General features: G+C 37.2%; 2 protein-coding genes across 2 annotated transcripts; both read right to left on the bottom strand.

Moving 5' to 3' along the window:
* Nucleotides 1-1,169: 1,169 nt before the first annotated feature.
* On the bottom strand, nt 1,170-5,648 carry LOC112523933 (anti-sigma-I factor RsgI6-like). The gene is made up of 8 exons (XM_025133605.1): nt 5,504-5,648; nt 3,752-3,786; nt 3,544-3,676; nt 3,279-3,451; nt 3,087-3,188; nt 2,862-3,008; nt 1,716-2,354; nt 1,170-1,508 (listed from the first exon to the last, which is right to left on the bottom strand). Exons 1-8 carry the CDS (start codon nt 5,646-5,648, stop codon nt 1,170-1,172), a joined length of 1,713 nt encoding a protein of 570 aa, XP_024989373.1.
* A 5,030-nt stretch (nt 5,649-10,678) lies between these two features.
* Nucleotides 10,679-12,838, bottom strand: LOC112523932 (anti-sigma-I factor RsgI6-like). Its single transcript, XM_025133603.1, has 6 exons — nt 12,737-12,838; nt 12,502-12,658; nt 12,242-12,414; nt 12,044-12,145; nt 11,827-11,973; nt 10,679-11,744 (listed from the first exon to the last, which is right to left on the bottom strand). The coding sequence occupies exons 1-6, from the start codon at nt 12,836-12,838 to the stop codon at nt 10,767-10,769; spliced, it is 1,659 nt and encodes a 552-aa protein (XP_024989371.1). The 3' UTR covers nt 10,679-10,766.
* Between the last annotated feature and the right edge of the window lie 765 nt (nt 12,839-13,603).

The following is a 13,603-nucleotide window of genomic DNA, read 5'->3' as shown; positions in this document are numbered from 1 at the left end:
AATGAATAATTTATAATTTTTTTAATTCATTTAATACATTTATTAAATAACATATAAAATATCTAAATATTAAAATTAAAAATACAGTGTTTAATAAGAACTAGTATATGTTATAATAAAATAATTTTGAAAGTATAATAATGTAGTAAGAAAGTCACATCACTATAGTATATGTGGACAGCCTACATGGACAATGAGGTGGCATAAAAACCTAGTATAATGAGTAATTTAAATCAAAAGGTTACCCAATGCTATAATGGGTAAATATTTTCAAAGTACAATGTCCTAATATAAAATAGTTTGAAAGTACATTGCTGTAATAAGAAAAACTGAAAGTACAATGCTATAATAAAAAAAATTATAAAAGTAGATTGCTATTTTGTGCATTTTGCCCTTTTAAGTAATATGCATCAATACACAGTGTTGTATGTATAAAAAATAATTTTTAAAAGTTTTTATCAAATGTTTTATAATATAGTGTGTATATATATATATGTTTATCAAACGAAAATATACTTATTTAAAAAATAAAAAAATAATTTCATCTCAATGAAAATAAATAATTAGAAGTATAAAAGTAATTTGATTATATAAAAGTTATTTAAAGTATTTATTTAAGATTTTTATTTTTACTATATTTGTGATTCAATTTTTTATATAAAAATATTATATATTTAATGCATTTAAAAAAAACGTATTTAATTTTCATTTAAACAATTCATTTTTCTATTTAAAGCAATATATTTTAAAAATTACAATTTTCGTCAAAATCATATGTGATTCACAAATTTTCTTTTAAAACGATTTCCTAATCATATGTGATTTGCTAATCATATGCGATGAAAAATAATGATTCAAATGAAACATTGAAAAAGAAAAATAATGAAAAAACAGAATCACATGTGACATGCATCAAAACACATTTAAAATGTACAAGATTAGATGTCTTTGAAAACGTAATTCATCATTTATACATATCACATGTAATGTTGTATATAACTTACACGGTCAAAACATACTTTTTTCCCCTTACTGTAGCATAGGCCTTCGCCACTTCAAACGAGCCACATATGGCTATATGTGCAGGTTACACTAGATATGAATATTTTATCAAATAATTCCCATTAATTGTCCAACAACAAGATCTCAACTATAAAGATGAAGTTTTTCTACAACTGAATACTAAAATGGATTGTTTCATCACCTTTGGAAATGAAGAATGTTGAGTTTGAAGTCTTGTTTCCAAAGTCAACATTAACCACATACTCACCCAAGAACCCATCAAAGCTCAAAGTCCCATCTTCATCACTTTCACCATTGACCACCGCTGTTGACCATTCTTTGAAGATTAATCTGTCCACAACATCCCCAGCTGGTAGATTTTGAAAATTGGCATCTGTTAAACACATTTGGTAGCAACCCATTGGATCCATTGCTGTCCATAGCATTATCCCATCCACTGATGGATGTGAGTATACTTCTCTCAACACTATCTCCAAGTACTTCCCCTACCAACAAAATCAAAATCTATCTCCTTCAACAACTAAATAACTAGTTTGTTCCCATAAACAAGGTTAAGTTTGTAGGATGTAACACTTTTACATAACAATTGCAATTGTTTGGTTATATAAATTTAAGTCCTATAAAACAGTCTACTAGAAAACAGTTGTGAAAAGGAAGACTGAATTTATAGGCCAAATGGCTTGGTTACTGACCTGAGTTTCTGGATCTAGGGTGTTGCTGATATCAACTTCTGTAAGCCAAATGGGAAGTTGCAATGCAGCAAGCTGGTCTAATACACCTCTAATCAATGGAGGGTTTGGGGTTATAAAATGGCCTTCTAAGCCAACACCATCCATCGTAACCCCACCCTCCTCCACCTCCTTCATCCTAGCGGCATACGCAGTGGCACTTGAGTTCAGATCATCACACGTCTCCACTACATTAAAATCATTCATAAACAACATGGCCAACGGGTCTGTTGTATGGGCTAGCTCGAACATTTCCATGGACGCATTCTGCCCTAATCGTTGCTCATAGAAGTCATAGTGTAACATCTCGTTAGAAACATCCCAATGGACGAATTGGTTCTTGTAGTGAGTCATTAAGCCTTGTATTCGAGACTTGACCGCTGAATCTAGTGCACCACCTGTTAGGTTCTGGACCCACGAGGGGATATACATCGGATCCTCCCAGAATATGTTATGCCCTCTAACCGTAATCTGGTTAGCTCTAACGAAATCTAGCATCAGATCAGGTATGGTGTAGTTGACCCTCCCTTGTTCAGGCTCAGTTGCACACCATTTTAGCTCGTTTTCAAACACTGCTGCATTGAATCTTTCTAGGAACCATTTCTACTGAAGATTTCACAAAAACTAATTAATGACCATAACACGAAAAATAACTTGTTTCATCAGGATATGGGGTTTGTTATTTCAGTAACCTCTCTGTAACAAAATTGGGTTTATAGGATGCTTAAACATAATAGTATAGTTTATACTTTATAGGACTTAAATTTATAGGACCAAACTATAAAACGTTATATCTCAAAGTGTCACTATAGGTTTATAGGACGCTTTTAGGCGTTTTAACAAGTTTTTTTTAGGTTGCTTTTAAAATAAAGTGTTGCATCAACTATTAATTTATAGGACGCTTTATCCATTTTTTTATAGGACATCTTTTGAATATTGTCGTATAAAATAACTAATACGACACATAATTTTAAGCTCTAAAAACTTGTTAAAACGCCCAAAATCGTTCTATAAGATGCTTTATTGTTTGGTCCTATAAAACATTCTATTAATTAGGACGCTTAAACGTTTCTATAAACCTAGTATTGTGCCGCGTTCAAATAATTTTACCTGATACGGTAAGTTTCCTAGAATGGCCTTCGATATTGCTGAACCGAAAGGGAAATTCCTAGAAGTTTGCTCGACTATGATCCTAGCTCCTTGAATTATTTTCCCATCTACATCCGAGACATGGATCGTGACAGCACGCTTTCTTTCCTAAAATAGAAGGTATAGATTACTATAGGCTCTAAAAAGATTTGAAAAGCTGTCGAGGTTTTGTAGGATTGTTTTTACTTTGTCAATTGAGTTATCTTGATTGTTTTGCCATTGTTGGTGCGTGAAAGGTTGCAAAGAAGCACTTGTAAGCGTTACGTTGATCCTTTTCCCATATGAATCCTGCAAGAAACACCAACGCGATTACAAGTAGATGAGAAGTAATATTACAAATTAACTAAGGTACCATTTTAGAATCTGAGATGGGTTTACCAGAAAATAGACGACGGCATGGTCTGAGGGTGAATCGAGTACAAATCCGCCCTTGAGAAACGACCAACATTCGCTTTTAGCTACGACATTTCCAATACACATGTGCGTATCGTTGTCTAATGTTAGGCTTGCCTTGATTGCTGTCCCATTGGAGCCACTTATCTTTACCCAACCTATCAAATAAACAAGGATCAAGTAGAAGTTTTTTCACATGAAAACAACAGATTTACATTAAAAAACTGTTTATGTACAAAGGCAACTCAACTGGAGAATGAGTAGATTGTGTTGCCTGAGAGATTTGGCAACACCAACGTAGAAGAAACCTTATCGGGTTGTGATTGATTATGATTAATGATGATTCCACCATTGTAAAGTGGATCTTCGGGTTCATTCTTGCACTGATCAGAATGAAAAAAAAAGATGGGCCAAAACACTTTGCAACCAAATTAAACATGCGTGGGCTTAAAACTTACCAGGGTGTAGCCTGAGTAATCATAAGACAGCCCATCTACAAGAAGAAGAATGAATTAAAACCAACGATAGATCACCAGCTGGTCAGTTTTATTTGCAATGAACAATATATATATATATATATATATATATATATATATACACACACTAGCTAGGATCAAGGAAGGAGCTGAGACCTTCGATTGGTGCTGATGATGATACGACCAGAAACAAAAGCAACATTTTAACGAAAACTAGTCGTTGATGATCTTTCATGTTTTCTCTTGAACTGAAATCGTTAATGGGAGAAACGTTATAAGGAAGAAAAAACTCAAAACAAACAGTTTAAGGATCAAGTAATTAATTCATTTAAGAAAATTAATCTATAAGTATTGAAAAAGACAAGGATGTTTTCCTTAAACTTGTTCTTTTGATGGCTTAATTTGACTACTAATTGTTAGATATCTCAAGAGTCTTAGTTTTTGTTTTCTTGTATACAAATTATAACCTCTCAATCTGAATACCTTAAGGATGTAGGTTTAATTCATCCAACATGATAATCCAAAGGCTTAACGGACTCTCTAGCCTCTAGCTACGAAACAATGCCAAAGATAAGGCGACCTGACATGAGAAACCTGGACCTCGTCACATGTGGCCCATGCCACGCCTCTAATGGATACTAAACATAAATAGGAGTTATATTCTTGTATCGAAATAATAAAGAATTTTCCTGTTGGGTTTTGACTTAGTATTTTAYTGTTATTAGTGGGTCAAATAAGTTCCTTATTATTAGGAATCATTTTCGTAGACCAGGTTATCTTCTTGTATTCCTGTTTCCTTTTTCAACTCATTAGACTCTATTAGCGGAGTAGTGGACAACTTTATTAGGGCTTTGAAATTGGCTGTCAAACCTTTTGTGAGGGCTTTCAGGCCTACTTCATCGGCATGTGTTGTAGAGTTTGCAAGATTGCAAGAAGAATCTCTGAGTTTTATTAATTTAGACCTAGAAACTGATAAATCCATTTCACCGAAAACCCCCCAAGAAGTACCTATGACTGATAGCAGTCAACCACCTCTACTAGCACTACCGACTCCTTCAAGTAACATTCAAAGGCCTCTACTACCAACCCTTCCGACAAAAACAATGTCGATTCCTTTGGCAAAGTTTCAACCTAAACTATCAAGAATGTTAAGAGCCGAAAAAATTGCGAAAGGCTTATGCTATTTATGTGATGAGGCTTATGATAGCCAACATAAGTGTCAATTCAAGGAGTCACAATTGTTTGCTGTTGAAATTCAAGGAAGGGATGATAAAACATGATGAAGATGGAACAAGGAATGCTTCCACATTAGAGAGTTTCTTGTAACTGAACTAGCTTCTTGATTGTAAGAAGGCATCAAAATAATACAGAATTTCCCCTCTCTCTATTCTTTTCTATCTCTTCTTATTCTCTCAATTGGTTCCTGTATCCATATCTAGGGGGAAGCTATTACGACCAATAGTACAATTGGTCAAACCATTTGAATTATTTTATTTAATGCCCTTGAGTGGTCATTATTATCAAAATATTGTTCTTACTTTTGCTCCTTAGATAGCTCCTGTAATTACTCATTTCCATCGTTGTATATTGTCTATATAGCCTCCCATGTATTCAGTTTTGAAATATAGAATTCAATACAATATCTTGATATCATATATGGTATAAGAGCTTACTTTTGCTCTAAAGAGCCGATCCAAGCCCTTATAACCAATTCTTTCATCACCTTCAATCAACCTCTTCGTGAGCCTTCAAACCCTAAAAATGGCGTCCAAATCACAACCGCTACCCACTTTCCAATCAAATTAGCATCCAATAATTTTCCAGTGTGGCTTAAACAAGTCGAATCAACGTTGATTGGTCTCGAACTTGAATCCTTCATCTCGGGCACAAGCACTCAGCCTACACGCCTCATATCAGACAAAGACGGTGAAAAACAGAACCCACAATTCCTTCCATGGTATCGCCAAGATCAAATCATCATCAGCGTGATTCTTGGAAGCTGCTAGGAAACCATTCAACCTCTTCTCTCTTCGCTACTACTGCCAAAGATGCCTAGGAACAGTTAACCTCAAGCTTTGCCAGTGCTTCACGTTCCCGAATAATCTCACTAAAATCCAAAATGGTTAAAAACCCCAAAGGTAATTGCACTATTTCTGAATATCTCCAAGATATGCGCTCGATTGCAGATGATCTTGCCCTCGCACAAAACCCTATAGCCGAGGAAGATCTGCATGTTCACATCTTATCTCAATTAAGTGACGACCACAACACCATTGTGGTTGCCATAGTGGTTCGAGAAAATCCGCTATCTTACCCAGAACTCTTTGACAAATTAAGTGATTTTGAAGGAGCACTAAAAGAAGCTACACTCAACCCTGAACCAATTTTGGCTACTGCTAATTATACCACTCGCCAACAAGGACAACATAAATACTGGTACCTATCTAAAATCTCTGGCCCACATAGAGGTGGCGAACACAATAATAGTGGAACAGGTCGCTCATCTTGGACAACACCTCACCCACATGGAGGCTGGCAAAAGCGCACCAGTAGCTTCTGCCAATTCTGTAGTATTCTCGGGCATCAGACTCAGGACTGTCGAAAACTATCAAGATTTTTGAGAGACAACAACATTACCATCAGTAACCCCGCTTCAGCAACTCCTACATCAAATGTCACAACATCTGGATCAGCGCTTATTTCTCCAACCTGGTTATTTGACAGTGGCGCCTCAAATCACGTCACCTCTGATCGGTCCACACTTCATAACATCTCTTAATACGGGGCAGCTGATGAGATAATACTTGGTGATGGTAAAGGTCTGAAAATATCTCATGTTGGCTTTAAACACATTAACACATCACTCAAAACCTTATTTTTACCAAATGTGTTATGTGTTATCAAAACCTTATATCCGTTGCTAAACTGTGCAAGACTAATCGGGTTTCTGTTGAATTTTTTCCCTCTCATTTTTTTGTGAAGGATCTTTGCATGGGGGCGCGTGTTATGCGAGGGGAGAACCTTGAAGACGTTTACTATGCTAACCTCCCATCCACATTGCAACTCAATGCCACCACCAAAGTCTCTCCACTTGGATAGCACCACAAATTAGGCCATCCATCTATCAAAGTATTCAAGGCTCTTGTCTCAAACTTAGGTCTCAGTTCTAAGTAAATCTCTGATTATATACATTGTTCTTCTTGTTCAATCAATAAAAGTCACAAGCTACCTTTTGGTCCAAATTTATTCGTTGTTACAAAATCACTTCAATTAATATATTATGATATGTGGGGTCCTGTTAAAACTTCCATTGACGATTTCGTTTATTACGTCATTTTGTTAGATTACTACTCGAAATATGTTTGGCTCTACCTTATGAAACGGAAATCTGATGTTGCCACACTATTTCCCCAATTCAAACTCCTTGTTGAGAAGTTCTTCCAAATACCAATTGTGTCAATCTTCCTTGACAATGGCGATGAATATCATGGCATCTCTCACTTCACCACCCCACCTCACACTCCTGAACAGAACGGTGTCGTCGAACGACGACATCGGCATGTGGTTGAGACGGGACTTGCTCTTCTCCATTATGCCAAATTGCCACTTACCTTTTGGTCTCATGCCTTCTAAACCGCTGTCTATCTTATAAACAGACTTTCCATAGCCATCCTCAACAACCAAAGTCCATTTCAACGTCTCTTTCACAAACACCAAACTCCACCAAACTCAAACCCTTTGGTTATCTTTGCTATCCATGGCTAAGGTCGTACACCAACTCCAAGCTACAACCGCGATCAAACCCATGTCTTTTCCTAGGTTACTCCACCTCTAAATCTGCTTACAAATGCTTTGACATACCACCCGTCGCCAATATCACTCTCGTTATGTTTTGTTTATTGAATCTCATTTTCCTTCCCATTCTTCCTCCTCCCTCACCTTGCCCACTGTCGATGATTTCTTCAAAACCCCACTAACCGCTCATGCACCAAACTCCTCATCACCAACAGATTAATCAAACATATCCTCATCTCATGCGACCCCTACACTTCCTGTCTTGCCATAAGAAATACCACATCCAGCATCACCATCCCATCCAGTCTTTTTTCAGCTCTCACCAATTTGTGTCCCACCCCAACCGTCTCCACTTCTCGTGATGATAATTCCATCTCTCCACCCGCCTCACCTCAGCCACAACGAACCAGAAATAAAAACCTAAAATACTTCAATTCCTCTTTCATCAACTCCACCACCCTTCATCCCATTCCTTCCACAATTGAACCTAACACTCATACTCAAGCTCTCAAAGATCCCAAGTGGCAACATACCATGGATTAAGAGTTCAATGCCCTCATGCAAAACAGAACTTGGGAATTAGTTCCATGAGCTTCTCACACTCCAATTGGGTGCAAATGGTATTCCAGGTCAAAAGGAATCCTGATGGTACTATTTCAAAATACAAAGCTCGTTTAGTTGCCAAAGGATTCCTTCAACAATATGGGAATGATTATTTTGACACATTCAGTCCAATAACAAAAACAGTCACTATTCGAGTCATACTCTCTATTGCTCTCTCTCAAAGTTGGCCCTTACGACAACTTGACGTGAATAATGCCTTTCTTCATGGAACTCTATATGAAGAATTCTTCATGACTAAACCACCCGGATTCATTCATCCCTAATTCCCACACCATATATGCAAACTTAGAAAGTCTCTCTATGGACTTAAACAAGCACCGAAAGCATGGTACATGGAACTCACATCCTTTCTTCATACTTATGGTTTAGGAAGTCAAGGGCTGATGCCTCTCTATTTATCTACAATCATGCCAACATTTTGTGCTTCTTTATGGTCTATGTCGATGACATTGTACTCACAGGCAACAATACCGACTTTCTAAACCAATTCACTCACTCTTTAGCCAAGCGGTTCTCCATCAAAGACTTAGGTCCCCTCCATCACTTCCTTGGTATTGAAGTAACTCCTACCCAACAAGGTCTTTTCCTCTCCCAACATCATAACATTCAAGGTATCCTAAACCAGTTCAATATGGATGGTGCAAAAGAGGTTGCTACTCCTCTCAACTCTTCAACTGTTCTCACTCCCATGTACGGGTCCCCAAGTGTTGATCCTACAACTTACCGGAAGTTAGTGGGCTCTTTCCAATATTTGGCTTTCACGAGACTAGATGTCTCCTTTGCTGTGAATCGACTTTCCTAGTTTATGCACTCCCTATCCCAACTTCAGTGGCAGGCATTAAAACGAGTTCTTCCTTACCTAAAAGGCACAATTCATCATGTCCTATATCTTAAGCGTGGTTCTTCACTTGACCTCAAAGCATTCTCAGATTCAGATTGAGGAGGGGTCTCCACTAGTGGTCGCTCAACCACTGCTTAAATCCTTTATTTGGGCTCAAACATTATCTCATGGCGACCAGCACGTCAGAAATCTGTCTCCCGATCTTCCATAGAGGCGGAGTACAAAGCCTTAGCAAATGCTGCAGCTGAAATCTCTTGGGTCCAACATTTACTTACAGGTAGTGGACGGTTAGTTGAAAGTTCTTCATATCAACTCAGCAGATCAACTTGCGGACGCACTCACAATGCCTCTCAGTTGTAGCTCATTCGTCCGTCTTCGCTCCAAGATTGGAGTATCCGATGGATTCCCATCTTGCGGGGGTGTATTACGACCAATAGAACAATTGGTCAAACCATTTGAATTATTTTATTTAATGCCCTTGAATGGTCATTATTGTCAAAATATTGTTCCTACTTTAGCTCCTTAGATAGCTCCTGTAATTACTCATTTGCATTGTTGTATATCGTCTATATAGCCTCCCATGTATTCAGTTTTGAAAACATAGAATTCAATACAATATCTTGATATTATATAGAAGCAAGACATGTATGTCTTTAAGTGGGCAAGGATAAGGATAGGGATCCTATCAACGAGGTTTGCCTAAGATGGAAGGTACACCCTCTACAACAAGTCTATGTCGAGACAGTGCTTCGGGATCGAGCGGCTTCCGGATTAGTGGTCCACGAAACTAAAAACAAATCAAGACAGACATTCTCGATCAAGTCAAACCGTTGTCGCAAGGGTTCAAGAATGTTGTTCATGAAGGCAAGATTTCAAAATACTTTATAAGACTTAAGTTTATAGGATCAAACAAAAAACGTTCTTTCTAAAGTATTACAATAGGTTTGTAGGACGTTTTTAGGAGTTTCAACAAGTTTTTTAGAAAGTTATTAAAATAAAGTGTTGTATTAGCTATTTGTTTAAAAAAAAGTGTCCTACAAAAAATGACTTTATAAGACGTTTCTCAAAAGTGTCATATAAAATAGCTAAACGGACACTAATTTTAAAAATGTCATATAAAATAAATAATACCCAACTTATTCTGGAAGCGTCATAAAAAACTTATTAAATCGTCCAAAAATATCCTATAAATCTATTGCATGCTTTTGGATATGACGTTTTATAGTTTGGTACCATAAACTTAAGTTTTGTAAAGTATTTTATTAGGACGCTCTAGAGGCCAATTTTGTTGAAGTGTAGCATGCCCACTTCCTTGTGGTGTGCTCCACTTGGAGCGGTATTCTCATCCACTTCCTACCTTATGCTTGGCCAAGTCGAAGAAAGGAAACCAAAGTAGTGATTCTTGCGGTACAGTTTAAGGCATTCGACTCAAGATATTCTCGAGGCATCTCTAAATAAAGTTGGCACGTTCGCTTATTCTTCAGGGGGAGTTGGAGGGTTGTTATACATACGCTCCTCGGCCCCTCATCACTCACATACCACCTTATTTCTTACCTCCTTCCTCACTCATATAACTATATAGGAGGCGGTATGAATAGAATAGAGGCAGTTAGCAATTGAAACGGAACTTCCCTTATTTCTTTGACAATTTGTAAAAACATAACAAATTAATGAAACAATTTGAAGAAACAAATCCTAATGCATTGTACAGATTACCACAATATATAGGATGCGAATTCATATCTGAATACTAAAATGTCGTGTTTCATCACTTCTACTAACTGAAAATGTGGAGTTGGTGGTTTTGCCACCAAAACTAGCACTCACCCTGTACTCCCCTAAGAACCCGTAAAAGCTAAAAGCACCATGTTCGTCGGTTTGGCTCTTCATAACCCCGGTTTCCCATTCTTTTAGAAGCTTGTCCACGACATCACCCGCCGGAAGATTATTGAAATTCGTATCCGTTAGACACATTTGATAACACTTTCCGTTCTGCTTCAACGCCGACCACAACATTATTCCATTCACCCAAGGGTGCGAAAACCCTTCTCTTAACACGTCTTCCAAGTAACTTGCCTGTGTTTCTTGGTCCAATTGATTCGTGATATCGACCTCCGTAAGCCAAATCGGAATCTGTAAAGTTGCAAATTTGTCGAGAATGGCTCGCATTAGTGGAAGGTTTGGCTCATCAAAGTGACTCTCCAAGCCGATCCCGTCCATCCACACTCCGTGTCTCCTCAATTCGCGGATTTTCGAAATATAAGTGTCCACCGTAGATTTAACATCTCTGCAGCTCTCCACCACATTAAAATCGTTCATGAAAAGCGTCGCTAAGGGGTCGGCCTCATGCGCAGCTTTGAAGAATTCGTAAGTGGCGTTTTCCCCGAGTTTCTCTTCGTAGAAATTGAAATGAAGAAACTCGTTGCTAACATCCCAATGGACGAATTCGTCTCTGTACCTTGTCATCAGGCTCTTGATTCTCCGTTTCACAGCTAACTCTAGCTCGGGACTGGTCAGGTTTAGCACCCACGGCGGGAGGTATTTTGGGTCCTCCCAGAAGATGTTATGACCTCTGGCCACAATCTGGTTAGCCCGAACGAAATCTAGCATTTTATCGGCAAATGTATAGTTGTAAACCCCTTGTTCTGGCTCGGTTGCTGCCCACTTAAGCTCGTTCTCAAATACAGCTGCGTTAAACCGCTCCACGAACCATTGCTAAGTGAGAAAATACGGAAAAACTCAAGACCTGTGCTATCATTAATTAATGAAGCTGATAAGTAGTGTTGTAAAAACGTACTTGATAAGGTACATTTCCGATGATGAAATTGTTTATAGCAGAGCCAAAGGGAAAATCTTTGGCAACTTGCTCGACACGAACCGCCGCCCCTTGCAATCTAGCACCTTGTTTATCTGACACGTGAATCGTGACGGCACGTTTCCGTTCCTGAACCAATGATATGTGGGTTGATAGGGGTTCACATTCACCTAATACTGTTACACAGAGATGAACTTACTGTATTGATCTTGTAGTTTTGTTGAAATGACCATTGCTCTTTGGTAAAGGGTTGTAATGATGCACTAGAAATGGTTATGGTAATATCCATGTTGTCAGAATTCTACAGCAGGAGCCAGGAAATAACATATTATAGATGAAAAATGACAGGTTTATGGATACGAATCAAATTGAGTAGGGAAGTGGATGGAATCCAAACCTGAAAGTAAATTAGGGAAGGATGCGACTCAGAATTAAAGAAAAATCCACCCTTGAGGAATGACCAACAATCGTGACGGCTAAGAACCGTTCCGACGCATTTTCCCGATGAATTCCCGTTCACAAGTCTTGCGGTAATCAAGGATGAATCCGAACCATGGATCTTGATCCAACCTACCAACAGAAAAAGCAAAAGGTTTATGACTCAATAACTAATATATAGATATAGGAGGAAATTAGTTTGTAGAAGAAAAACTTAACTGGAGAAAGTATAGAATGTGTGGGGAGTGAGATTTGGCAAGACGAAAGCAGGCCATGAGGTGAAGGTTCCATCACCATCATCAATGGATTCCATAGTTGTAGCTACGTCTTTTAGGATCCCACCGTTATACAGAGGATCCTCGGCTTCCACTTTACACTAACATCAGATGTATGGATGGATGTTTTAACAAATAATTTATAAAAGTAAAAAAGATGAAAATAATGAAATGTGAACCTGAGTGTAGGCAGAGTAATCGTAGAGGGGTTGGTCTGCAACAACAAAACCAAGAGAGAGAAAGACGAGGATATTGGTAGCAGCAACAAGAAGAAACCCCATTGATGAATGAGATGATGTTCTTCAAAGCTTTCCTTAAATCTACACAACCCACCACGACAAAAACTTTGAAACCATGTATGTGTTCCCAAATGCTCACTCACGTGTCACCCAGATTCCCATTTAAATACAATGTATTCTATGTACCTATATTTCTTTCTTTTAATATATATAATATATATGGAGAGAGAGAGAGAGAGAGAGAGAGAGAGAGAGTACTGTGTAGAGAGGAATTTGAGATGTGTAATAAATAGGTAGAAATAGAAAAAAGTAAATATAATTCAAGTATGTATATATCGTAACGGTTATATGATAGGAATTTGTGAGAGCAACTTCTAGAAATCTTATTTCTTTGATACACATTTTCATGCAATTAAACATTGTTTTGTGGGATGGGATTTACTTCATTTTTAATATCTTATGACCACGTTTATTTTACTTTTTTAAAAAAATAAAAATTTCAAAAACACAAAAATATGAATCATAATTCACCATCATATATATATATATATATATATATATATACTATATTATAAAACATTTGACTAAAACTCTTAAAAACTCTTAAATTCGTTCATCTCTATCTGATTTTATCCCATATCTGAATTTGTGTAACTAATTGTAGATAAATACAATCACATACATGATAAACATCTCATTTTAAATATAAAAAATCTAAAATATAATTAGGATAATCATTGATTTCTAACAGAATACTTAATTATTATCTTTATAAAATGTTATATTATTAAACAAAAATAAATTATT

Source organism: Cynara cardunculus (genome assembly GCF_001531365.2).
Source record: "Cynara cardunculus var. scolymus isolate 2C chromosome LG 12, CcrdV1, whole genome shotgun sequence".
In the NCBI taxonomy this organism is placed as follows: Eukaryota; Viridiplantae; Streptophyta; class Magnoliopsida; order Asterales; family Asteraceae; genus Cynara; species Cynara cardunculus.
The sequence above is the reverse complement of the archived record's forward strand: the minus strand, read 5'-3'. Positions and strand labels throughout refer to the sequence as shown.

What these genes read in the sequence shown, in the direction of transcription:
- LOC112523933 (XM_025133605.1), bottom strand. Translation starts at nt 5,648, where the DNA reads ATGAAGGATTCAAGTTCGAGACCAATCAACGTTGATTCGACTTGTTTA. An exon ending in ATGCCGTCGTCTATTTTCTG is followed by an intron (nt 3,189 to 3,278) that starts GTAAACCCATCT and finishes TGTTTCTTGCAG; the next exon opens with GATTCATATGGGAAAAGGAT. An exon ending in CCCTAGATCCAGAAACTCAG is followed by an intron (nt 1,509 to 1,715) that starts GTCAGTAACCAA and finishes TTTTGTTGGTAG; the next exon opens with GGGAAGTACTTGGAGATAGT.
- LOC112523932 (XM_025133603.1), bottom strand. Translation starts at nt 12,838, where the DNA reads ATGGGGTTTCTTCTTGTTGCTGCTACCAATATCCTCGTCTTTCTCTCT. An exon ending in ATTACTCTGCCTACACTCAG is followed by an intron (nt 12,659 to 12,736) that starts GTTCACATTTCA and finishes ATCTGATGTTAG; the next exon opens with TGTAAAGTGGAAGCCGAGGA. An exon ending in AAAACTACAAGATCAATACA is followed by an intron (nt 11,974 to 12,043) that starts GTAAGTTCATCT and finishes TCATTGGTTCAG; the next exon opens with GAACGGAAACGTGCCGTCAC.